The sequence below is a fragment of the Ixodes scapularis genome, unplaced genomic scaffold, assembly GCF_016920785.2.
Source record: "Ixodes scapularis isolate PalLabHiFi unplaced genomic scaffold, ASM1692078v2 PGA_scaffold1__304_contigs__length_218370807, whole genome shotgun sequence".
In the NCBI taxonomy this organism is placed as follows: Eukaryota; Metazoa; Arthropoda; class Arachnida; order Ixodida; family Ixodidae; genus Ixodes; species Ixodes scapularis.
Window position 1 is genome coordinate 72,738,260 of NW_024609846.1, and position 26,210 is coordinate 72,764,469.

At 44.9% G+C, this 26,210-nt stretch overlaps 1 protein-coding gene across 1 annotated transcript in view; it reads left to right on the plus strand.

Moving 5' to 3' along the window:
- The first annotated feature begins 2,859 nt into the window (after positions 1–2,859).
- LOC115314338 (cuticle protein 16.5-like) overlaps positions 2,860–26,210 on the plus strand; it is an 88,597-nt gene continuing 65,246 nt past the window's right edge. The window contains exon 1 of the mRNA XM_042290230.1: positions 2,860–2,868. Within this exon, the coding sequence (XP_042146164.1) occupies positions 2,860–2,868 (9 nt within the window). The remainder of the gene's footprint in view (positions 2,869–26,210) is intronic.

Below are 26,210 nucleotides of genomic sequence, written 5' to 3' on the forward strand. Positions count from 1 at the left end.
TCAAGAACGGGTCAAAGCTTTGGCGGAGGCCTCGGGCAAAGCACCCGTGAAGATTGTGCAGCATTTCATGGCAGATGTAGGAGCGTCTTCAAGGCAGCACCTTCCAAGCAATGAAGCCTTGCGCCAGATTGTGATAAGGGAGAGCAAAGCGGACTGCCCGCACGAGCCATCTTCCGTGCAGGAGCTCATCATCCAGGGCGAGTTCAGAACAACTTTAGACGGCCGGGAGTTTCTGCGGTGCGACTGCACAAGCGCAGATGAGGCTTGACTCCTAATTTTCTTCACGAACGAAAACTTGAGGGAACTGAACCACGCTCCGATGTGGCTCATGAACTAAATCCCAAAACTGTGAGTATAGGCTCCGAACTGGCAGCAACCAACGCTATTCGGTCGTTGCTCCCGTCGTCGGTTGTGTATGGTTGTCTGTTCTACTTGTGTCAATCAGTATGAAGGAGAGTGCAGCCACTAAGACTGGCAGGGCTATATAAAAATGATGTACATGGCTTCGCCATCAATGTGAGGCAGCTTGCAGCCCTTTCGTTCCTGCCCGCCGAAGAAGTACGACATGCCTATGCGCCCTTCAAACCACTCTTCCCGCAAGAGGCCTTTGAACTGCTGCGATGGTAGGAGGACAACCACCTTTGGGAAATCAAGCCGCCGTGTTGCCGGAGGTAACACTGCCGTTGTCATACGAAGTCCACCGGTATTCCCGCCATCCAACTGGAATGTGCTTGCCCTTGCTCAGAACGGGTTTCCAAGGGTCAATAACGCCGTTGGGGCATGGCACCGAGAATCGGAGATATTGGTTGGCGGACACCTCGTAAGCTTCTTCCGGCTCATCACCATCATAAAAAAGGAGCAAGCTAGAGTCGAATGCAACATCGAGGGAGCGATGAGAGGCAAATCCCGCCTCTCACAAAGCAAGAAGCAAAAGTTGCGCGAAAATCGTTTGGCAGCTGCTATGGGCAACCGGGATAATGAAGACGTTCTAAGCTTTATTCGAGGAATTGCGCACAACTTATCTCTCTGAACTCCAATAAACCGGGAATCGCCCTACCAAGGCTTGCATCGTGTAAAAGGAAGCTATACTCGGGGTTAACCTTTCATGGCTATTAGAAAAGAGGACAAAAACGCTTGCACATCGGCCGGCGGAAGCTCTCGTCTAACTTTGATCACATTGCCAAGAAACTTTTTCTTGCCAAGATACGCTATCTCCCCCTTCCTAATGCTAATGCCAGCATTTTAATGTTTCGATGCTTCAATTTTTTGAATTTTCGGCTTTTTGAATTTTCGGCTTTTTGTTTTTCCGGGTTTTTTTATTCTCGGTGTTTTAATTTCGGCATTCCGATAATTCGGCATTTTGATTTTCGGCGTTTTGAAGACCACCCGCGGCTACCGCCTCTGAGGTGTACACCCGGTAAAGATCTCCGATGTGGAGAGGCTATTTTTATCTCTAGGTCCCGTGACGTTAGGTCACGCGACATCGATTTTCCAGCCGAATTTAGTGGGAAAACAATATTGGTGCATAGGTCACGTGACGTCGATTTTTCCGCTACATTTAGCGGGGAAACCTAAGTAGTGCATGGGTTAAGTGACGCAAATATTTACGCTAAATTTAGCGGGGATCTTCAATTTGTCTGTAGGCCCCGCGACGTCAGGTCACTTGCCGTCATTTTTCCCTCCAAACTTAGCATCTGAATTGCTGCATCGGATACATGGCGTATTTTTTTCCGCTAGATTTAGCGGGGAACACGTATTTGTCTGTGTAGTGCCCGTGACGTCAGGTAGCGTAAAATGAATTTTCGCGCCAACGGCCACTATAGCGGGCAAACTGAATTAATGCATAAGTCACGTTGACGTCAAATTTTCCCCTTACATTTAGCGGGGAAAGTGAAGCCGTCGGCACCCACGCCGTCGCGAAAACCGGATGGACGGGTCCATAATAGCTGCCGCTGTAAATAGCGCAAAATCATGGCGCATTAACTACGTGTTATTGGTTTAGCTTGAGATATCAAACGCAAAAAAAAAACCACGAGCGCCGGGACGATGCACTTTTGGTGCTTAACAATAGACTCCATCGAATTGTAGTGTTGGCTGCAGCGTATAAACGAGACATGATTATATAAAGATAGCTAGCACACAACGTTCTGTAATAAAAGTTGTATTCACCATACTTCTTATTTATGTAGAAAATTTTGAAAAGCTTGATGAAGAAACCGTATTGACGCGACACAATGAGCTCACCAACTAGTGAAATATATGCTACTTCGGAAGCATAAATTGGGAACAAAAAATTTCCTTCGACATCTCCATAAAACTCTGTGCCAAGTTTTTAAAAGTGATTTAAACAATGGCTAATCAAAGGGGTAGAAAAATTAGGTGCTTCCTAGCTTAAAACATTTCTCCAAAATAAAAAAATAAAAACAATGCAAAGGAAATTAGAAATACTTCAGAACAACTTGATTAAATTCCTGAAGTGTGGCGATGGAAAGTCAAGATTGTACTGCCATTCGTATCCCGTGCTCCGCACAATAAAAATGGCATTCGCCTCTAGACATCGCTTGCACGGAAACTTTCTTTTAGTGCGTGTCACGTCTTTTTAAAGCGCTCGAGGTTCAGTTCATTTGGTGCAAGACTGAACCGAGAATATACAACATTTATACTCAAGGTTAGGGCGGGGTCCTTATTCAACCGGAGATCATGCCACTCAATTTTTTATTTTTCTTACTTAAACGATTGACGTCATTTGAATCTTTCTCATTCTGTGCGATGCAGTTACCCTCAGAAGCTTTCCTATAAAAAGGGACAGAAGTGAACCAAAGTAAGCAGTTAGACACACTTCAGCTTACCATAAGCACCATGACTGGGGTGAGTCTCTTTTTTTGTTGTTTGTTGCACAGGATATACTTTTCAGTATCTTTTTTTAGGAAATTTAGAGTGGCCATATCCATTCCAACACAGTGGTGCTCTGGAAAGTATTTATATAACCTGACAACTCTTTAGAAATATGTACCCTCAAGAGCATCTCTCTCTTGAAACATTTAACCTCTGTTTACTTTTGAAGAAACCTGGGACCAGACTTGGGAAGAAACCCGTTACAAGTAACGGATTTTTTGTAATCCGTTACTTGCCAAAATTACTCTTTTAAGTAATTTTTGACATTGCAACGTTATTTTTGCGGCAGTAATTTTAATGTAATTTGATTACAAAACATTGGTACGGAATATATTAATTATACGTTACTTTTCAGAAATATATACATAATACAACAGTGGAACAATATGAGTATGTGACCATCCCCTCAACCAAAGCTAAAAAACGAGCGCTCGCGCCCATGCATTTTTCAATAATGTACGACAGTATACCGCGTTCATGCATAAGCTGACAGTACGTCAAAGCTACAGGCACGATACAGAAGCTTTGAGGCGTTGCGCTCACGGTTCAAAGTCCGGTTTCAAAAGGGAGCTTTCGTAGATCGGTTCCTTACCTCCGAATCCCCTAGCGAATGTACACGCAGCTACTGAGCATGATCACTACTAGCTTTACCAGCAAAATACCAGGGATCATTTCTGGTTGCCGCAAGCTAGCGGGAGGGATGGTGAGGTTGCTGCTGTCGCTGCCTTGTCAACCTACATGTGAACAGAGTCGCCTACATCCTTACTCATAAATACAATATTTTAATATTTACCAGGGCTACCATAATGCGGGCGTATGACTAGAAATAATGCTATCATTTTTTTTAAATCAGAATTTTAGAGCGCAGCTCTTCGGCGCCCGTTTCCCGCATGAGCGGCGTCGCCGTCGGCGTAACCGTGCTTGTGTTATTGTACGTTTCCCACAATGACGTCACATATGACGACATGTGAAGCGTCACGAGGGTCAAAGTGACGTCACAAGGGTCGCTAGGGCCACGAGTGACGTAACGAAGGTCACTCGTGAAGGTCACGACGAAAATCATAACCAGGGCTGGGTGGTATCGCGATACAATGTATCGCGATTGTATCTTAAGATGGTTGGAGTGTCTGTATTTCTGCATCGAGATACATTTGAAAAATGTATTTGTATTTCACAAATGAAATACATTGAAGATGTATCGCTTGTATCGCAATACTTTGCGAGATGTAGGGGTTTCGTTACATTTGTTGTATTTTTTAAGCTAACTTTAAAAGGAAAAAAAAAATCTTTGGCGCAAGTTACTTCGTAATTTTTAGTATGAACACACCCTATAACATGAATCATCTCAGTCATCGACATATAAAAAAATGGTTTAAAAAAGGTTTCGGGCAAGAATAGCAAAATCAACTCTTCTCACAACGCCCTCCACACTCTCATGAAGAAAGGGCGTAACAGGGTGTATCGTTACATTCGTTGTCCCTATAATACACCCCAAAACTTCATTTCGACGTTCTGAGCCCTATAGTACTAGCCCTCAATCGGAAATCGTGCACTATTTCCGATCTAGCAGAGCGAACGCTGTAAAGGAGTTGAGTGAAGAAAAAGTAGTGACCTGTTGTTTAATCTCCCCACACTATGGGCGACTTAGAAGCTTATACTACAAAAGTTCGAGATGCGCCCTCACGGCAAAACAGGATTCATTTCGGGCGGACGTTTTTGGTCAAGCATGGCATGGAGTTTTTACCGTTCTGTAACTCTCTAGGTCAACTGCGTGACACGTTTTTTTAACGGCATTAATAATAAATAGAGAGTTCGAGGTAAAGGAAAATCATAATATGACACAAAAAAGGAACTCAAACATAAATTACCATTGCATTCTCCACGATCTACAACCTCCCCACCTAGCACCGTTTGGTAACAAATCTATTTCTATAAGTACCTGCATGAGTATTCCGGAATATTTTTTCGCCATTTTCGCAGAAGTATCTTAGGGATATCCTGTTGCATAAAAGGCAACTGTATCTCAGTATCTTTATTTCTGTACTTAAAACACGTGTATCTCAGTATTTGTATTCCCGAATACTTTTGGAGTATCTCTGCCCAGCCCTGGTCACGACCTTCACAGTAACCTTCACGAGGCCTTCACAAGTGACCTTCCTGACGTCACGAGCGACATCGCGAAGGTCACTCGTGAAGGCCTTGATGAAGGTCACGAAATCACGCCACGAGGGTCACTAGAGTCAAAGGTGACGTCACGAGGGAGGAGGGAGCGTGGGGAAGGGAAGAAGCGGGAAGAGGAGGAGAGGGAGGAGTAAGGAAGGAAGAGGGAGAAGGAGAGGAGGAGGAAGGAGAATGGAGGAGGAGGAGAGAAGAGAAGAAAGTACGGAGGTGGAGAACGGGCATATCCTCCTCTCCGCACCCTCCCCTCTTCATCCTCAAAAGCTGCGCTCTGATTCGGCATTACAGCGAATTGTAAGCGTTGTTCTTTTTTTCAGTCTAAAAGTAAGTTGCTGGGCTAGCTGGTTAATCTTAGTTAAACAAAATTGCGCAATAAAGAGAGGGACATGAAGTAAACAAGGATAGCAATTATCCCGCTCCCCTGTCTTTTTTGCGCTATTTTATATGGTTTATTATTTGGTTAGTGTGCGTGAAAAGTAGCGTGACAGAAATGTGTAACCTAACGAGTAAATTAATTCGTTACTTTTCAGGGAAGGCCATTTGTAACCATAATCCATTACATTTCAGACTCGGTATTGTGTTATTGTAACCACTTACATTTCAGGCTCGGTAATTTGTAATTGTAATACACTGCTATTTTTCAAGTAGCGGGCACAAGTCTGCCTGGGACCTTGACTATTTTCTGTATGCCTCTCATCTGCAGTTCCGCGCCTGCCTTCTTTTGGCTCTGGCCACCAGTGCCCTCGCTGGCTACACCGGCCTCGGTTACGGCGGCTTCGGCTACGGTGGTCTTGGCTACGGCGGTCTCGGCTACGGCGGCCTCGGCTACTCCGGCCTCGGCTTCGGCTACTCTGGCCTCGGCTTCGGCTACGGCCTTGGCTCTGGCTACGGTCTCGGCTATGGCTATGGCCTCGGCTACGGCCATGGTCTGGGCTATGGACACTCTGCCCTAACTGGCTACGCTGTCGCTGCTCCAGCTGTCACCAAGGTCTCTACTGTCCACCACGCCCCAGCCGTTGCCTCCTACGCCGTCGCCCCAGTAGCCACCTACGCTGCTGCCCCAGCTGTTGCCAAGGTGTCTACCGTCCATCATGCCCCAGCCGTTGCCTCCTACGCCGTTGCTCCGGTCGCCACCTACGCTGCTGCTCCGGTCGCCACCTACGCTGCTGCTCCAGCTGTGACCAGGGTCTCTACTGTCCACCATGCCCCAGCTGTTGCCTCCTACGCCGTCGCTCCAGTCGCCTCCTACGCTGTAGCCCCAGCTGTCACCAAGGTTGCCACCGCCTACCACGCTGCTCCAGCCATCACCACCGTTGCTCACGCTCCATCCTTCGGCTACGGCTATGGCGTTGGCCACCTCGGATACGGTCTCGGACACTTCGGCTACGGACATGGTCTATCCAGCTACGGCCTGAACTACGGTTATGGTCTTGGCACCTACGGAGACTACGCTACCCTCCTCCGCAAGAAGAAGTGTAAGCTAATTTGTTGCTTCGTTCTTGCTCAGGGTTGGAGTTACTGGCAGAATAATTGTCGCGGATAGGAGAAGTGAGAAACCTTTCTTTAGAAAGTTCTTACTTGAGAGGCCAACGGGGCTTTTATATCCTACACGAATGACTGAGGGAGCTTTACTTGAGCTATCAATCGCGACTTATGAATTCCTGAGAGAGTCAACCCTGGTATTCTCATCTTGATGTGGGTGTTAATGCGATACGGGGTGAGGGAGCAAATGTTGCAATTGAGGTATATTGCATTTTATTTTCAGAAATTGTAGGATGAAGACAAGGATCCATAATGGGCCACGAGGAACAACGCTTCATCCTCCAGGCTTCTTTTCCTGTGCTGTTTGTTTGATGGAGTGTGAGTTTCGAATAAATTATATTAACTGTCACGTACCAATTTTCTTACTATTCGGTGACGTCCAATATGGCCAATTCTTAGTCAATAGTATTTCCACTTACTTCTGGTTATGAAATATATTGCTCCAGGATTCTAGTTATTTACCCAAAACATTTATTTGACATACCTGAGACGGTTGCATGCAGTATGGAATGCGGGCAAGAGGAAAATAAATTTGAAATGTGAAAGCTCTTTTTTTTATGGAGGGGTAGGTAGGAGGGGCAGGGAAAAGCCCATTTTTTGTAAGAGTGAGGTTCAATAAAAGCATGGCGATTTCATGTGCATGATTGCTGACATCAACTCCTTTATTGCTCTGCCAGTTCATGGAGGGCTAGAAGGGTCGCTCGCATTGCGCAGTACGCAAGAATGATGGCACGAATTCGCATTGCGCAGTACGCAAGAATGATGACCCCTAAATTGTTACGCACAGTGAGCTTGTGCTCCCTCGCCCTTTAAGACAACGCTCTGTCTTTCAGATATAAACACGTCCACAACTTATAGGAATTTCGCGGGCAGCTCTAATTTTTGCGCTTGTTTCACCTGCATCTCTACAGACATTTCCATTGTTTGCAAAATCACAGTCCAGAGTGGGACCTGAAGAGCCCAGCACGTGCGTCTTCGTCGCCATGGAAAGCGAGCAAATCACGCGCCATACGCACGAACACTCAAAATGGGACCGGTCGCACATGCTTTTTTGGAAAGAAAGGTCTATACTCACTGACTGAGTGAGAACGACAGGGCTCATCTTTCACACGCCCGAACTCCAGCATGCGCCCATGGCTTCGCGCTGTTCTTTGGTTGCGTACGGACATTCGAGGTGCAAGATACACTGAAGTGTTATCCGAGGCGTGAAGATCACGTTGTAAGCGGAAAAAATGAACTTTTCTGCGCAATTCTCATCGTGTGAGTGAATATAGCTGCCATATCCCGCATGTGAGCCTAACCGCCATCCCCTAAATCTGAGCACCATTTATTGCTTTTTTTTTCTATTTTTTTTTTTTTTTTGCAAGTTGCCGTACTTAGTACGGTCGAACTTCGCTTCCAACGGCTTAAAAGCTGTACCTCGAAGGACACGACTTCTGCTAGCCCGTATGAAAATCTTATATCTGGGCCATATCTGGCCATATCAAACATTATATGATTATATACGGCCTATATACAGCGTTATCTGGCGTATATACAGACTTCTCTGACATATATACAACCCGATCTGGCGTATGTACAGACTTATCTGGCGTATATACAGAATTATCTGGCATGCATACAGCCTTATCTGGCATATATACAGCTTTACCTGGCGTATATACAGCTTTATCTGGCGGCCGGTTTTCAATATAATAAAAAGCTAAAAAAAGTTAATTTTTTTTTGCAAACTGTGAATGACTCAATGATCGCGAGATAAATGTTAGCAGGAATAATCCCAAACTTCAGCTTTCACACGCTTAAGTTTGAGATTATTTGCGCTAATTTTCACAAGGCTTTCAATGTAGCTTAGTTGTTTCAAATTGGCTTGGGCAAAATACCCCAAGCGCCTCGGCCCGTATTCGAGTAATCATGGAGGAAGGTGTTTCTTCAGCTGCCTATTGATCGAAAATTTCGACCAATTTAATGGTTACACCGTTTTGAGTGTAATTCGGAGTCACCATGAACAAGTGTCGCATAGAACCCAAGTACCTGTCATACCACTTTTAAAATGTCCCGCCAAAGTCAGCACTGTGCATTCTGTCCAACCTTCAACCTGGATAAGCTGCAGACCTAGTCCTTACATTATTATAATTCTCGTACAGCTTCAAAGACGCTGATATTCAGTTAGAAACGCTAAAAATGCCATAAACAGCTCCGCTGAATCCGAGCTAAATCACGGTTTTGGTTGTGATTTCTCAGCTTTTAAGTAATTGCTGCTAAAACAACAATCACGAGAATGATAATATTGTAAGAGATTTCGGCGGCTCAGTCTGGTTGAAGGTTGGACATAATGCACAGTACCATAAACGCCGCCATTGGCGAGAAATTTTACAAGTGACGTGACAGGTCCTTGAGCCCCAGGCTTGTTCAGGGTGACTACCGATTACACTCGAAACTGTGTGACTGTCAAATCATGGAATTGGTCAAAACTACCGATCACTAGGGAGCTGAAGGATCACCGTTTCCATAATTCCTCGAGTGCGGGCTGGGGCACTTTGGAGAATCGTAGACAATAAAAAGATATAAAGTGCTGATTTCAGGCTTGTGTCCTTTTCATATGCCTGGCCAGATCTGGAATTTCCATACTTAGCCAGATCTGGGATTTTCATACCTGGCCAGGGGTATCAGGTTATATCTCGCATTATAAGGCTATATCTGGCAGATATACCGCATCAGGTTATATTTGGCCAATATTTGATATGGCCATATCTGAAATCTTCAGATCTGGTTAGATATAATTTTTTTGTAAGAGGAACAACGTTCACCCCACCAAAGTAGATGCGTTCCCTCTGCTTCAAGCCCGCTTTAAGACGTTTCTTTCCGTGTGGAAGTCAACTAACTATGGACATCTGGCACCCCCCGGCGGAGGACTGTAGATTAATCTGAATCCCGCGGTGGTATTTCAGCATTCAACCGAAAGCTTGGTTTCGCGCAGCCTTCTTCGCAATAGGCCTCCGTCAGTTTCCTGGCACCTCGGTCGAGATTAGAACCCGTCACCTTGATATAGTAAAAACACGAGGCGTCAGCTCTACTCCGCTTCCTTTAAGCACTTCTTTTCTTCTTTATATCCATTTCCCTTTAAAGGGGAGCTACGGAGGTTCTTTAAAAAAATGAGTTAGAAGTGAATTCTACTGCATTTTTACCCGTGAACCCGAATACCCAAGCTATTTGCTGCGCAAGTGTTGTTAAACGCTAGAAAACGCGAAAGAGAGTTTCTGTACGTGACGTCATCGACAGATCTGTTGGCTGCTCAAGGCTAGGGAGGCGGGGCTTCTGCCCTATTTTGAAATTGCTCTTATGGATCTCTGGCGCGTCGCATTAAAACATAATTGTGATATCTGTTATTCTAAAGGCCAAGTGAACATAATTCAAGTGTTTTTTCTCAAATGCAGAAGTGCCCCATCTTCCCTTTAAGCACTGCCGCAACAGAAACTCCGATTCAATGGAGTCAATCTAAAAGTGACGAAAGTGATCGTCACGGCGCTAGCCGTATCTTCATGTTTGTGATCAGTGGCTTAACCAAGCAAGTGCAGAAAAAAGCGCAGAATGATATGGGGACTGTGTATGATTGGTCTAGCCGCAGGTATTGAATGTACAGAGACTAGGAGCGTCGTGACAATGCAGTTTTGGTGCTGCACGATTGACACTATCGGATCGTAGTGTTGGCTGCAGTCGGTCGTAGAGTGAAGCGGAGTTTGGTGGCCAAAATAATAATAGCGTGCCAATGAGACATGACTAAATAAATATACATGGGTCACTCTATGTCAAACGTCCCAGGCGTTACGCTCGATCATTTCCGATGTTAAAAATAAAATTCGTGGATATTTACCTTAAAGGGATACTTCAACGAAATTTGAAATATATCCCTTCCTGCTCAAAAATAGGTTGAACGTGATCCACAATACCCGTAAATGACAATTGCACATTTGTTTTTTGAGACTCGTGGCTGTATTTTTCATTTAAACGGCCCACTCTGGAAAGCGCTCGGAGAACAGCCAGCAGGGTTGCGGAATAGGCACCCCCATTCCATTCCAATTCCATTCCGGGGAATTAGAGTTTTCGATAATTCAATTCCTTTCAATTCCTAGGAATGGAGACACTGAGCCCATTCTCACTCCTGGAATGGCTGAATTGTTCCATTCCATTCCTTTAATTCCTAAACGTAAAAATTGGCACTTCACAGCTACATTTTGTTGCCGGCATAAGCACTGTAAAGCTGACATTATCAAATACAGAGACAATTGCAAAAAAAAAAGCTAAATTCCCCCCCAAAAAAACACTGATTTCTACTAAGCGGACCGCTGGTGGCAGAAAGTGTTTATTTACAATGTACTGCAAACATCGAGAAAGCCCCTTGATATGTCGATGCTTGTTTAAGACATCGGTCTGGCGACCACGTGGCTCGCAACAAGCAGCAAAACTTAAATCCACTCTTTTTCTTTTCTTTTTTTTTTTTACTTTTTTGCATTTGACTTTTAAGACATACGTGGCCAGCGTGTTTGTTTGATAAGACCTTAAAAATATTCATTTCGTGCGTGGCGCAGGCGATAAGCTATATTACTGTATTCTTCAAATACAGCAACACGGCTAGTACACTGCTGGAAGCGACTCCATGCACAGCGGCAAGAACACATCCTCTGACAAAGTGCAACCTCTGCGGCGCAGCACGAGGGACCGTATAGAGTCAGACCATGTCACGAAACCTGTTTTAAAACGCATAAGTTCACGCTTGCTTTACGAATCTCGATATTTCTTATCATATTCAATTCAATTTTTGGCTGGTTCGCCTGCCCTTTTCCTCCCTTCGCATATCATTCTCGTGTTTCCTCTTCAGATGGCGAATAAAGTTCGATGATATACGCCGACTGCACCGTTTATCGTTTCGTTGCACAACTCTCAGCGTGCAGCTTGTTTATTTTCTTCGCGACTAATGTAGAAAAATGTCTTCTACGATGCGATGACTCGATCTGCATTTATATTGTCCTCTCGTCCGAATTGTGATGTTCCTCTTCGCGCTGATCGAGTGGCAGGTTCAGGCAGCAGACGGTACCAACCGATTCATTCTTCTACCTCGGTGTCGGTTGGTCGCGTTGTGGCGACGGGTCGGGCACTCAGCGTTGACAAAGCTCTTCACATCAAGATACAATTAAAGGGGTAATGCCGCACCGTTCGAATTTACATTCCCCGTGTTTCTTCAACAACACCGTCCAACTGACTTCTCACCGCCTCAAATAGGGTCCAGGACGAGGAGCACGAATGCAGAACGGACAGCAGAGACTCGCGGAAGCCAAAACCTTAGTGGCAGCTAGCACCCAGCTCTCCTTCTCAGTTGCCCTCACAGCAACGGTCGCGCCTCATGTGGCGCGGGACGATCTTTCTGCAGGTCTTGTCAGTTCGGTCACACCAAGAGTGGTGACGATAGTCTACTTCACCTTACGATGGACCGCAACAGACAGCACGAGAGCCATCGAAACCAATCCACTGCCTTCTGAGTGTCGCGTGACCCTGCAGTCCCGCTCACGGTGCTGGATTGCCTAGGCTGACCCGTAGCGTCCGCAGCGGTCCATCGCAAGGAGAAAACGAAGTATGCAGAGACTAATTCAAAGGAAATGAGCGGGAATCCGCTAGCTTGCTTGTAACCCCAACCCACTAAAACATATAACACAGAAAACAAGCATCGGAACAAAGACCAAGGAATAGGCGGACTTACACTACAAATGCAGTATAAAAAACAAGCCTCGGAGCAGAGCGCCAGAGGAGAAGAGGGAAGTGAATCTCGCTTTGGTTTTAATGCCGAAGCAAAACCCCATTTCGCACTTCAAAGTAGTGCACACGAATGAACGTGGAAGGCAGCAGGGTTGGCTGCCTGCTAAACAAAACGCCTCGAACAATAAGAAAACAATACCTTATCATCTTTCGACGGCGCCCGAGTCAACGGGTTTTCAGAGCTCTGCCAGTCTGTGCGCGCGCGTGCATTCTACAGACCGTGGCAACAACAACAAAAAAAAAAAAGCATTACAAGAAGGACGATGAGGAGTACATGGCGGTTTCTTTCTTTGCCGCTCCCTTTTCTTTTGCTTGGTGCTTGGTTTCTTGTTTCGCTCTCGTGTAACACCAGTAAAACCCGTCGTCTGTGCGTCAGTGAAAGGCGCCACGTTACCCCCGCTTCTCCTTTTGCTCATTGCTTTGGCGCGTGTTTTTTGCTTTGCATTTTTTTTTTTGGCGTATAAGTTTGTTCGGGATACACGCGGGCTAGCAGTTTCCCGCTCATTTTATTTCTGAACAACTGACTCGCTGACTGGCTCGGTTTAACTAACCGTTAACACTAAAAACAAAAAAAAACTAAATAAAAAGAACTGTGCCCATTCCATTCCCATTCCATTCCGGGCAAAATGCGCCTAATTCCATTCCCATTCCATTCCTCTCAACGTTGCCGGCATTTCATTCCCATTCCATTCCGGGGTCGTGAAAATGCGGAATGATTCCGGAATCATTCCAACTCCGGAGTGGTAACTCCGCAACACTGGCAGCCAGTGGAGAGCAAATGACATACAACGCAATCGTGACGTAGTCCTCGGGACGAGCAAAGCTTCGGCGAGGCGACGGACGAGGCTGACGTCGAGCCCAGTCATTCCAGCCACCGAAGCGGCTGCTTTTGTACGAATTTTGAGTGACGGGTCAATCTATAATCTTGTAGAAGGACAATAGCGACTTATGAAACGCACAAAAGGGATCCTCGGGGAGAGGGGAGTTCCTCCTTCCACCTCTTCTCTCGTGGTGGCCGGAGGCAAGACAAACGTCGTCACTATCTTCGAAGGTCACTAGACAGTCATTACAAGCGAGACGTTAGCGACATCCACCAGGTGCTCTTTGATAATTGCTTAAAAAGATGGTGAACCGTAATTTGGATTTAGAAAAAACAATGCTGGAGATGTAGGCGGGACGCTAAGATCCCTACAACTTTACTAGTATGGCGATATCTCAAATGGACGGCCGTATTTTTCGAAAAAGAAGTCGAGATTGAACCAGGCCGACGAGGCGCGTGACGTCAAGATACCGAGTTTCCTCCTCTCTTCACTTCGCTGCCTCAAGGCCGCGAAGCAGAGAAGACGAGAGGCCGTTCCCTCTCATTCTCGGAGAAACATGACGTCAACATTTCTGCCAAATGCGCCTCTTTTGTTTAAAAATACGGTCATCCGTCCGAGATATCGCTGTATAAGTGATGTTTTCGTGTTTGTAGCATCCCGTTGCACGCTTTTGACGCGTGTTTTGGGGAATCCAGATTTCGGTTCAGCATCCCTTTAATTCGTTTTAAGATTCCTTTTCGTAGCTTTGTTAATAGGATATTGGTGTGTGTGATGTGATATACTGCTCCTTTGACCAGATATAGACCACAAAATAAGCGCCGAAATTTCGTGGTAGTTTCCTTTTAAGGTCTTTAGCCTTTCCCTAAAATATTTTCACCGAAAAAGTTTTTATTGTTTTATGGCGTGAGCATTTTGTGAACTTTTAAAATGGGCATAAAATTAAGCATCATTCAATAATTTAGAAAAAAACAAAATTTCATTAAGACGCTTCACAATGTTTTTCAATGTAACTTGAAAGGGGATTGAGCTTGGTATGTTTTGATGACGATGCAATTTTATTGTTAAGTATATTTTGAAAAAAATAAACAATGCAGTAAACTAACACTTCTCTCATTTTTCATTTTATCATTGTTTCGCGCCTGACAATTATTCATTTTTCTACTTCTAAATCTGTCAATGTATTACTATGAGAAATGTTGTAAGCCATGAAATAAAATACTTTTGTGAAAATAAAATTTTTAAAGTTTTGAAAGAAGATTGTTTTGCTGCATAAAGAACCGTTTAGTCTACCATGAGGTGTTTAAAGAAAGCACAAAACAATTAATTGTGAAGAAAGTGTGTTCGCTTTTATATCTGAAAGTGTAATCAATATGATTTTTCTCTACCGCCAGAAAAAAAAATATTCAAGTTGAGCTTCCACGTTGCATGCTGCCACTGTTTCTTCACGGCCCAACATGCCACCAGAAACTAGAGATGACAAGAGAGCTGAGTGGCTCTACGCGCACGCAAAGCGAATGCTGGTAGGGAGCGGGATTTTCGCCGGCGGTTCTACGCATGCCCATCGTTTACTTGCATTTGACTTACGTATGCAGTCACTGTTTACAACTAAAGACGCGCAGCGGTTTTCCGCGGCTGCTTTCACTCGTCCCTTCTTTCGACTGTAACAAAAAGCAATAGCGGATATGGTGTGATAAGAGGGAGTTTTCGAAGATCCTTTATGCCGTCCCGCAACGCTCTCCGAAACCCACTACTAGATCCTGGTTTCTTCAGTCACGGGAAACCGAGCGCAGGTGCAGTAGCGGTATCTTCGTTGCGGAGAAGAAGGTTTACGAAAACTCCTTGAACGTACGTGCCGCCACTGCGTGCCGGTATTGTTGCGTCCACTGTACCAAGTCAGCTTTCGTCAATCCGAAACTCTTGGCTAACAGCATCGGGATCACCTGACGGGGACTTATCCTGTACAGGAAACGAGTTAACAATAGAGTAATATTGCTTTAACGCTTAAAAAAAATACCGACGATCATATATTTTCTTTTTTGGCGAGTAACACGTTGGCAAAACTGCCGACATGTCACTCGACGCAAAATGTCGTCGAGTGACACGTCGGCAGTTTTGCCAACATGTCACTCGTCAAAAACAGTTGTTGTCCTGTTGTGTCTATTCCTTTTATCGCCCTAGTTTTTTTCAAGCTGTTACACCCACCCATGTCCAACTTTTACCAACTGGCCCAGTTCAACACCTTGTTACAGTTTATCTCGCGCTATCTTTATCGCGTTTCAAAAATAGGAGAATTCTTCGTCAGGGGATGACGATGCCGTTAGGCGTCATGTTTCGAAGTGACGGGATCTGACATCAATGCGATGGGCGCGACGATAAGGAGGATTACTGTGGGGAAAACGCGGGCGAATAAGGAGGATTACTGTGGGGAAACGCGGGCAACGCGGGCGCGCTCCGCGGGGGATACTCGACGTCCGGCGAGAGGCAAGGGTCCCAGGTGGGCGCCGGACTTAATAACTCCCGGCCCCACTCCGGGGCCCCTTTGAAGAATCACAGGAAGGAGGAGGATGCCAGAAGACGACGAGCAGACGAGAGGCAAGACAGACGCATATCAATCGGACAGTGTGAACTTCCATTCTATGTAACTATTCGTAAAATAAAAGTTAATTACTTAGAATACAATCAGGTATTCTACAATGGCGACCTGGACAACGAACAGTGCCTAATCAGAGCGCCATGAACCCAGATCAACAGAACCCATGTACCATTACCTCGCTCTGGCTGTTTCCACCAAGAGCATCTCTGCCAGACAGAACCGAGAATATACCATATTTATACTCAAGGTTAGGGCGGGGTCCATATTCAACCTCAGATCATGCCACTCAGTTTTTTTTCTTTACTTAAACGATTGGTGTCATCTGAAGCTTTCTCACTTAGGGCGATGCGGTTTCAATCAGAAGCTTTCCTATCAAAAGTGATAGAAGTGAACTTAAGTCAGTTGGATAGAGTTCAGCTTATCATAAGCACCATGACTGGGGTGAGTTCTTTTTTTGTTTTTTGCACAGGATATACTTTTTAGTCTTTTCTTCTTTTTTTTCTGAAATTAAGAGTGATCATTTTCATCCGACCCACAGTGATGCTCTAAAAGTATACAACCATACTATTCTTTAGAAATATGAACCCTCATGAACAACTACTCCCCGCTCTTGAAATATTCAATTTCTGTCTATTTTTTTAAAGAAAACTAGGAACAAACTTGGGAAGTAATCCGTTGCAAGTAACGAATCACTTGTTACCCGTTACTTCTTTAAGTAATTTCAAAATTGCCAAGTTACTATTTTGCAGCATTAATTTAATGTAAATCCATTAAAAAATATAGGTAACGAAGGACTTTATTTGATATTAAAAATATCAACATAATACAGGAAGTCGAACAATATGAGTGTGCGACCATCCGTTCGACCAATGCTCAAAAATGAGCCCTCGCGCCCTTGCATTTTTTAATACTGCATTCCATAATACATCGTTCATGCATAAACTGACGGTGCGTCAAAGCTGCAGGCACGAGGGTAAAGACCTGGAGGTGTTGTATTTGCACATTGAAGTATTAGAAAAAAATTTTTTTCAGCCTTTCCACTCTGGTGATGAGGAAGATCAGCGGAGTTGTAGCTTCTGTTCTCGGTGGCGGCTTTCCAGGCGAGCGATCTAGAGTCTATGTTCGACAAAGGCTTCGTTTCTCCTAAAAGAAACGTAAGTAACAGAAGTGGCGATATCGCGCCTGATTGGTTAGAGGCTTTAATAACGAAAGTTCCCCCTTTCGTCATTTGAGCCTGTAACCAAACAGACGCGATATTGTCACTTCTGTCACTTTCGTTTATTGTTAGGAAAAACAAAACGTTTGTCGGACATAGCCACCCAGCTCTGCCTCCACAAGGGAATCTGAAGCGCTCGACGCAGTAGAACTTTAGGCGATAGCGGCCTCGAGGCGGTTGCGGAATTATTCGCGCTGCTGCGCACATCGCCGGTTTGTTCCGTTCCCGCTCTCCTTCCTTTGAAAAATGTTGCCGCCATCAATGAGCGACAGCAGCAACCAGTTGACTAGTGGCCGAGGTCGGAAAGGTTGCCTAGATCTATGAGCGGCGGTGGCAAGCTGACAACCGCCAAATACAACACTCTGGTGGACAGCTACCGCCATCTATGAGCGACGGCGGCAACCGGAGTGTTCTGTCGACCACGGGTGTCGATATTTGTTTGGTACCGGACACGATCCAGGGGACAAGATGAGTTGCAGACAGATCTCTTTTTCTACGTCTCTTCTTTTCCTTCGAATTGGTGGCGTTGTTTTTAGTTGTTCAAAATACACGCACGAGACTGAAGCTTCGAAGTGTTGAGCTCACGCTTGAAAAGCCCGTTTCAAAAGGGAGCTTTCGTATATCAGTTCCTTACCTCCGAATCTCCTAGCGAAGAACGACGCTGCTACTGAGCATGATCACTACTAGCTTTGTTTGCAGAATACGTAGGATCATTTCTCGTCGCCGTGATCTAGCGAGAGGGTTGGTGTGGTTGTAGCTTTCGCTGCAATCAGGGCTACCATAATCCAGGTGTTTTTCAAGACGTTAATTTTTTTTTTCTGGTGGCTCAAAGTACTTTGCTGGGCTAGTTGGCTCATCTTAGTTAAACAAAATTGCGCAAAGAAGACTCAGACACCAAGTAAACATGAATAGCACTTGTCGTGTTTTCCTGTCTTTTTGCGCTCTTTTATATATATATTTTTTTTTTGGTAAGTGTACGCGAAATTTAAGTGAATGCAATTTGTAACGTAAAGAGTAAAGTAAATCGTTACGTTTCAGAGGAAGTGATTTGTACCGGTATTCTGTCACATTTCAGGTTCGGTAATTTGTAATTGTAACCAATAACAATTTTCAAGTACCGGGCACACTGTATGCCTTTTATTTGCAGTTCCTTGCCTGCCTCCTTTTGGCTCTGGCCACCAGTGCCTTCGCTGGCTACACCGGCTTCGGCTACGGCGGCTTCAGCTACGGCGGTCTTGGCTACAGCGGTCTCGGCTACGGCAGCCTCGGCTACTCCGGGCTCGGCTTCGGCTACGGCCTTGGCTCTGGTTACGGTCTCGGCTATGGCTATGGCCTCGGCTACGGCCATGGTCTCGGCTATGGACACGCTGGCCTGACTGGCTACGCTGTTGCTGCCCCAGCTGTCACCAAGATTTCTACTGTCCACCACGCCCCAGCTGTCTCCTCCTACGCCGTCGCCCCAGTTGCCACCTACGCTGCTGCCCCAGCTGTGACCAGGGTCTCTACAGTCCACCATGCCCCAGCCGTTGTCTCCTACGCCGTCGCCCCAGTCGCCACCTACGCTGCTGCCCCAGCTGTGACCAGGGTCTCTACTGTCCACCATGCCCCAGCTGTGGCCTCCTACGTCGTCGCCCCAGTCAGGACCTACGCTGCTGCCCCAGCTGTGACCAGGGTCTCTACTGTCCACCATGCCCCAGCCATTGCCTCCTACGCCGTCGCCCCAGCCGCCACCTACGCTGCTGCCCCAGCTGTGACCAGGTTCTCTACTGTCCACCATGCCCCAGCAGTGGCCTCCTACGCCGTCGCCCCACTCACCACCTACGCTGCTGCCCCAGCTGTCGCCCAGGTTGCCACTACCTACCACGCTGCTCCCGCCGTCGCCACCTACCAGACCTACCACGCTGCTCCAGCGGTAACCACCGTTGCTCATGCCCCACCCAGCCTTCGGATACGGCTACGGTATTGGACACCTCAGATACGGCCTTGGACACTTTGGCTACGGACACGGCCTCGGCAGCTACGGCCTGAACTACGGCTATGGTCTTGGTTCATACGGAGACTACACTACCCTCCTCCGCAAGAAGAAGTGTAAGCTATTTTATTGCTTTGTTCTTGCTCAGGGTTGGATTTTCTGGCTCACTAATCCTCCTGGCTAGGAGAAGTGCGAAATTTTTCTTTAGAAGGTTCTTATTTGAGAGGCCAGCGGGGCTTCTATATTCTAAACGAATGACTGAGTGAGCTATACTTCAGCTATCAATCGCGACCTTCGAATTCTTGTAAGAGAGTCTCCCCCCCCCTATTCTCAGCTTGATGTCGGTGTAATGCGATGCGGGGCGATGGAGCAGATGTTTTAATTAACGTATATCACTTTTCATTTTCAGAAATTTTGAGATAAAGACAAGGATCCATAATGGGCAACGAAGAACAACGCATCACCCTCCAGATTTTGTTTCCTATGCTGTTTGTTTGATGTAGTGTGGGCTTCGAATAAATTATTTTCACTGCGACATACCAAATTTTTTTAATATTTGTTGACGTCCAATCTATGACCAATTCTTAGTGAATTGTATTTCTTTTATGCTCTGAAAAATATTACTTTCGGGCTGTAGTTATTTACCCGACAATTTCTCATAACATACCTGAGATGGCTGTATGCACTCAGGAGTGCGGGCAAGAGAAGCACAATTTTAGGATGTGATAATTTTTCCTTCTTTTTTTCTTTTTTTTGGGGGGAGCGGGGAGGCGGAGGGCAAAGCAAATATTTATTAACAGTGAGGTTAAAAGGAAGCATGGCGATTTCATGTGCATGATTGGTGACATCTTTATTGGTCTACCTGTTTATGGGGGGTTAAAATGGTCGCTGGGGTTGCGCAGCAGGCGAGAATAATTATGTAAATAATACCTCTGTCAGACGGGCACCTTTAAGGGACCCTCACGCCAAAGGCCTTTAGGATTTTTAAATGACCTTTACGTTCTGCTGTACCAGACAGCGCAACTAATTGTCATTTAGACGATGCTTACAGCGATTGAAGTCTCGTATCTCGGTTTAAACGCATAAGTCATGTTCACACCAGAAAAGTAATATTCTTGCGATATAAAGCATTTTTTAAGGTTTTTCTGAAGGAAACAAAGTACTAAAAAAGTCAAAATTACAAGTTTAGTCGAGTGATGACAACGAAGTCCACTTCGAACCCAAACAAAGTATTTTTTTTTTTGGCGATTCGCGGCAACCCTGGGCGTCTCTGGCAGCCCGCTTCAGTCCTAACGTTGCACCGTGCTCCCGGTCCTTTCCGTGCTTCTGCTACGCTTTTGCCTCGTTTGATTCGGTGTCGTGCTCGCGCTTGAGGTTCATCGCACGCGTCGGAGGTCCTCCAGACGATCCTCTGAAAGACGTATCAGTGCCCAGGTCGCCTCAACGCTCCGAAGGAAGCGCGGCGACCCCTCTCTATACTCGTGGATGCTCCTCCGTCTTTCGACGTATCCCACGGCGCGAGAGAGATACAGAAATATATATGTTAAAAAAAACATCAAATATATACAGTACGGATAGTAATATACACAGAGAAATAAAATCTAGATAACTACGGTTGTAAGGAAAATCGAGAGGAGGAAAACCGAAGTACCGAAGCGGACGACGCGAGCAGGCGACGACGAGGCCTATGAGATAGCTGGGGCCGTGAGTACAGAAAACTATTAGTAGAGCGAGGTTTGAACATAATGTACGTAATACACGTTTTTTTTTGTTTTTTTTTACAAATAAAAATGTAAACGCATTCATTTTAGATATCGGTACGATCTTTTATTTTAATTCGCTTCTCTAATGTAGACCGCTGCTAACGAGAGTAGGCCTTTAGCAGCCGTAAAGGAGTTGCGGGAACTCAGGTTCACGAAAAGGACCTTCACGCTAAATGCCATTTGAGTTTCCGTGTGGTATGCCTAAATGACGTTTACACTAAAGGTCCTTTGGCGTAAAGGTCATTTTAGGTGCTCGTCTGACAGGGGTATTAGTCTGCAGTGCTGAGTATATCATCCGTAAATCGCAATGAGTTAAAGGACACCACAACCAATTTTAGGCTTTTATTTCTTGGTCTATTCGTGTTTATGTGAGTGGTATCACATTACACACACGCACACACATACACACAAACACAGCAATCTCCTGTTGAAAAAACACGAAAAGGAATTTTAAAAAGAATTAAATGATTAGCAAAGAGCACCAGGCGGATGTCGCTAGCGCCTCGTTTGTAATGCCCGTCTAGGAACCCTGACAGGTAGTGACGATACAGTCTTGCCTCCGGTCACCAGGAGTGAAGAGGGGAAGGAGGAACTGCCCTCTCCCTGAGACTCTCTTTTGGTGTGTCCCAGACTTCGCTATCGTCCCTCTACAAGGTTATAGAAGACTAACCATTTACTCAAAATTCGTACAAAAGCAGCTTTGGGGTTAGCTGCGGTGGCCAGATCGCTGGCGTGCTTCGTCCGCTTCAGAAGCTGGAACAGCTAGGACATCATATCGACGTCAACCTCCCCGCAGCTTTGCTCGTCTCGAGACAATCTACGTCACAACTTGGGCGGAGGTCACTTGCTCTTTGCAGGCTGCTCTCCAAGCGCTTGACAGAGTGGGCCGTATGTAACAAAAAATACAGCCATCAGGCTCAAAATACAAACGTGCGATTGTCAGTTACGAATATTGTGGATCATATTCAGCATATATCTGAACACGGCGGGTATATTTCAAATTTCATTAAAGTAGCCCTTTAAAGGGATACTGCAACAAACTTTTCCGCGCTTATTTCTTTTTCTATTCGTGTTCAAGGGAGGAGTGTCAAATCAGATATAAAAAATCCCTCTTTGAGCAAGGCAAAAAAATTAATTTTAAAACGAATAAAATGATTAGCAAGGGAGCACCATGGTGGTTGTTGCTAAATCCCTGTTTGTAATGGCAGTCTAGGAATCTTGAGATGTAGTGACAAGGATCTACACTGGGTCCTTTACTCTTCAACATATATATCAATGACATAGGTCACCTGAAGCTCAAATCAAATTTATTTCAATACGCAGATGATACTGCATTAATATTACCACACGAACAATACAATCTCGCTGCTCCTTTCTTTCAAAACGATATAGTAAAGTTAATGAGCTGGTTCACAAACAATTGTATTTTTGTCAATCGCAACAAAACTAAACTCATGTGTTTCCGAAGCCCTTATAAACAAGTTCCGTTTGATGTTCCCATATTCCTTCATGATCAACATTGTGATCAGTGCGACTGCAAAAAAATGGATACTGTTAAAACAACACCATACCTTGGTTTGCATTTCGACGAAAACGTTTTATGGAGCTATCACATTGATCATGTCATACAAAAACTTCGCGTTGTTTCTGCATATTTATATAGACTTAAAAGTGGATGCGACGTCAATCTGAGGCGTGAGGTGTACCTATCATTGGGGGAATCTGTGATACGTTACGGAATTGCTATATATGGAACATGTCCTAAATACAAGCAACAAAAAATTGATAGTATGATTAATAAATGTGTTAGTAATATAGTATATGGGTCAAAACATGAACTGAAGAAAACCAAAGACAGAAAGAATGCAGTCGGACTATTATCGTTTGAAAATGTTTTTAAATTTGTCGTTTTAACCAGCCATTATTTTTCGAAGGAGTTCAAAGAAATACCCAACAGGATAAAAACACTCCGGCACACAGAAACCTATGCAATCCCAAAATATATACAAACTACGGAAAAAAACAGAGAAACTATTATCTTCCTGCGATATTTAATACCTTGCCTAAGGACATCCTAAGCCTGTCATCTAAGAGGCAGATGTATAAAAAAATAAAAGAGTGGTGTTTTTTGTCAAATTGAAATTCTGAACAATGAGGTATTATGTAAAAGCTTAGTGTTTTCTATCGAGTGTATCTCGTTGCATACGTGTTGATTCTTGTCATTATGTGTTTAAATTCACAATGTTTCTTTTGTAACCATTGATTGATTGTTATTGTCGAACTGGGTTTTAGTTCACAGGAGAATTATCTACTTGTAAAATTCCTTGTTTACTGTGCTATTTTGAATGTTTCTTTCATGTTTTACTTACATTTAACCATCATTTGTGTCTACATGATGAAAATGTCTGTACTGCCATGTCCCGCATACAAGCGTACCTACGCTTAAGCGGGCTGGATTGTATGAGAGTTCTTTCTGAAATCAAATAAACTTATCTTATCTTATCTTATCTTATCTTATGCCTGTCTCGTCATCCCGCCAGCTCTCCGGCCACCACGAGAGAAATCAACGGGACTCTATTTTGTGTATCCCAGACGTCTCTATTGTCCCTCCACAAGATTTTAGAAGATTGATCCATCACTCAAAATTCGTACAAAAGTAGTTTTAGGGTCAGTTACGGTGGCCCGATCGCTGACGTGCTTCGGCCGCTTCGGTGGCTGGGATGGATAGGACATCCCGTCGACGTGAGCGTCGCCGCAACTTTGCTCGTCCCGTAGAAATCTACGTCACCACTGCGCCGGATGTCACGTGCTCTCCGCTGGTTGCTCTGCGAGCGCTTGCCAGAGTGGGCATGTTATTACCGAAAAATATAGCCATCAGGCTTAATATACAAACGTGCGATTGCCACTTACGAATATTGTGGATCATATCCAGCCAATTTCTTAACGAAACAGGTATATTTCAAATTTAGCTGAAACATCCAACAACAGGACATTATAGTCACCCTTATTCTCGAGGCCTGCTCGACTGCGCACTCTCTCCCGCTCTGTAAGGTTGCAAGGTTGTTTTGACTTACAAAGAATAATTTGGTCACTTGGCACAATGGAGGAAGCGCTCTATTTTTTAAAAGGTTAAAAGCGTCAACCGAAACGCGGACGAAACAAGAACCACGTACAATAAGGACAGGCGCCACTGACAACTGAATCCACTTAAAGACCATTCACTCAGCCATAGTGTCGTTTACCGTGCCGATAACAGACTATGAACCAATAACATCACGGTAGTCTTTTATGAAACCATTTAAATACATAAATTCCTTTTCCAGCAATAAAACAGACGGCATGCTAAGACGTTTTCGCCCACATTTTTGATTAAGAAAGCTTCAACAATTTCTTCCTCCCTCATTTCATTAGCTCTTTTAACAAACTTCGCCTAACCTAAAATCGGTTTGCAACCGCAACGCTTACAATGCTTCGTAAGATGCGTCACCAAATTGTTACACACAGCGAGTTTGTGTTCACTCGCCCTATCATTAAAACAACGTTCCGTTTATCCGATATAAAACGACTACAACTAACATAAATTTGGTAAACTGTTCTAACTTTTGCGGTCGTTTCACCTCCTCCTTTATAGTCACTGACTGAGTGAGAACGACAGTACGTATCTTTCCCACTCTCGAACTCCAGCATGCGCCCATGCCTTCCGCTGTACTTTGGTTGCGTGTGCGCGCTCGACGTGCACGATACGCTGAAGCGTTGTCAGAGGTATGAAGATCACGTTGGAGGCGGAAAAAAAAAAGAACTTTTCTCTGCAATTCTCAGCTTGTCAGACCCCATAACATGGATTTCAGTGTAACCGCCACCCTCGAAACCTTAGAACCATTTGTTGCTGTTTTCACTTTTTTTCGCCAGAAGTTGCCGTATTTAGTACGGTCGAACTGAACTTCGCTTCCAACGGCTTAAAGACTGTGCGCCAAAAGACACGGTTTCTGCTACCAACAGGGTTCACCCTACTGAACTGAAAATGTTCCCTCCGCTTCCGGTTCGCATTGGGACGTTTTGTTTCCCGTGGGGAAAGTCAATAAACGAAGGACATCTGGTACACCCCGGCAGAAGAAAAGATTAATTTGAATCGCCCAGGGATATTTTAAGGTGCAACCGAAAGCTTCGTTACGCGAAGCCTTTTCCTCAATAGGCGTCCGCCAGATTGCGGGCACTTCGGTCGGGATTCGAACCCACCACCTTGAAATAGTGAGAACACGATGTGGCAGCTCCACTCCGTTTTCCTTAAAGCACTGCCGCAGCAGACGCTCCGATTCGATGGAGTCAATCGAAAACTGACAAAAGTGATCGTCACGGCGATAGCCGTATTTGTGTGTTTGTGGTCAATGGCTTAACCTAGCTTAGCCAGCCATGTGAAGAAAAATGTGTAGGTTTATATGGGGTCTGTGCATGATTAGTCTAGCCGCAGGTATTGAATCACAAAGACGACGAGCGTCGAGCGTCGTGACGATGCACTTTGTGTGCTGCACTATTGACACCATTGGATCGTAGCGTTGACTGCATGCGGACGTAGGATGAAGCGGAGTTTGGTGGCCAAAATAATAATAGCATGCAAATGAGACACGAGTAAATAAAGACATATATGGAATGAAATGAAATCTTTATTTCCAGAAATTTACTCTTGCGGGCCACCAGACAAAAAGCTACCATATGGTAACTTGACTGGGTCCGGGGCCCTGAAGCAAAACAAGCATTGCAATCTGGCTGAAAAGTGCGATACATTGAGAAGCCTCGTTATACAGCATATAGAGTTTCTCTTACCAAGTAGGCATATACTTCAGTAAGAATAACCAGAGTAAACAAGCATATTATATGCGAAAGTGAGAAAAAGAAAAATGTCATGCAGAGACGTCCGCGTTAGATAAAACACATATACAATTCAGCTCTAGTCAGAGAGTACATATATAAGTTTTCTAGATGCTACCTGTGTGATGTGTGTGTCCCATATGATATTTTGGGGGGGACATTGTAGCATATGGCGATTGCGCATGGCAGTCAGGCATGCCGACGTCAATGCGAAAGAAGTACGTTTTTTTATTTTTTCAGCCATATTGAACAAGTGGAAAGCCTTTTTTTCCACCCGCGAGTCCAAGCCCGAGTGGGTCGGCATCTGTGAAGTGGTTCATAAAATGTGCGCTTTTTACTATGCCCTGCAAAAGTCTCGCAGTGCATTTTTACTATCATGTGACTTATGCTGCTCACCTTTGTGATAAAGAAAAAAACAAAGATATATATGTCAAACGTCCCAGATGCTATCCTCGATCATTTACAATTTTCAAAAGCATATTTGTGGCTTTTTACCACAATGTCCTTCGCCTTTTCCTAACATAATTTCACCGAGACGTTTGTCTGTTTTTATCGC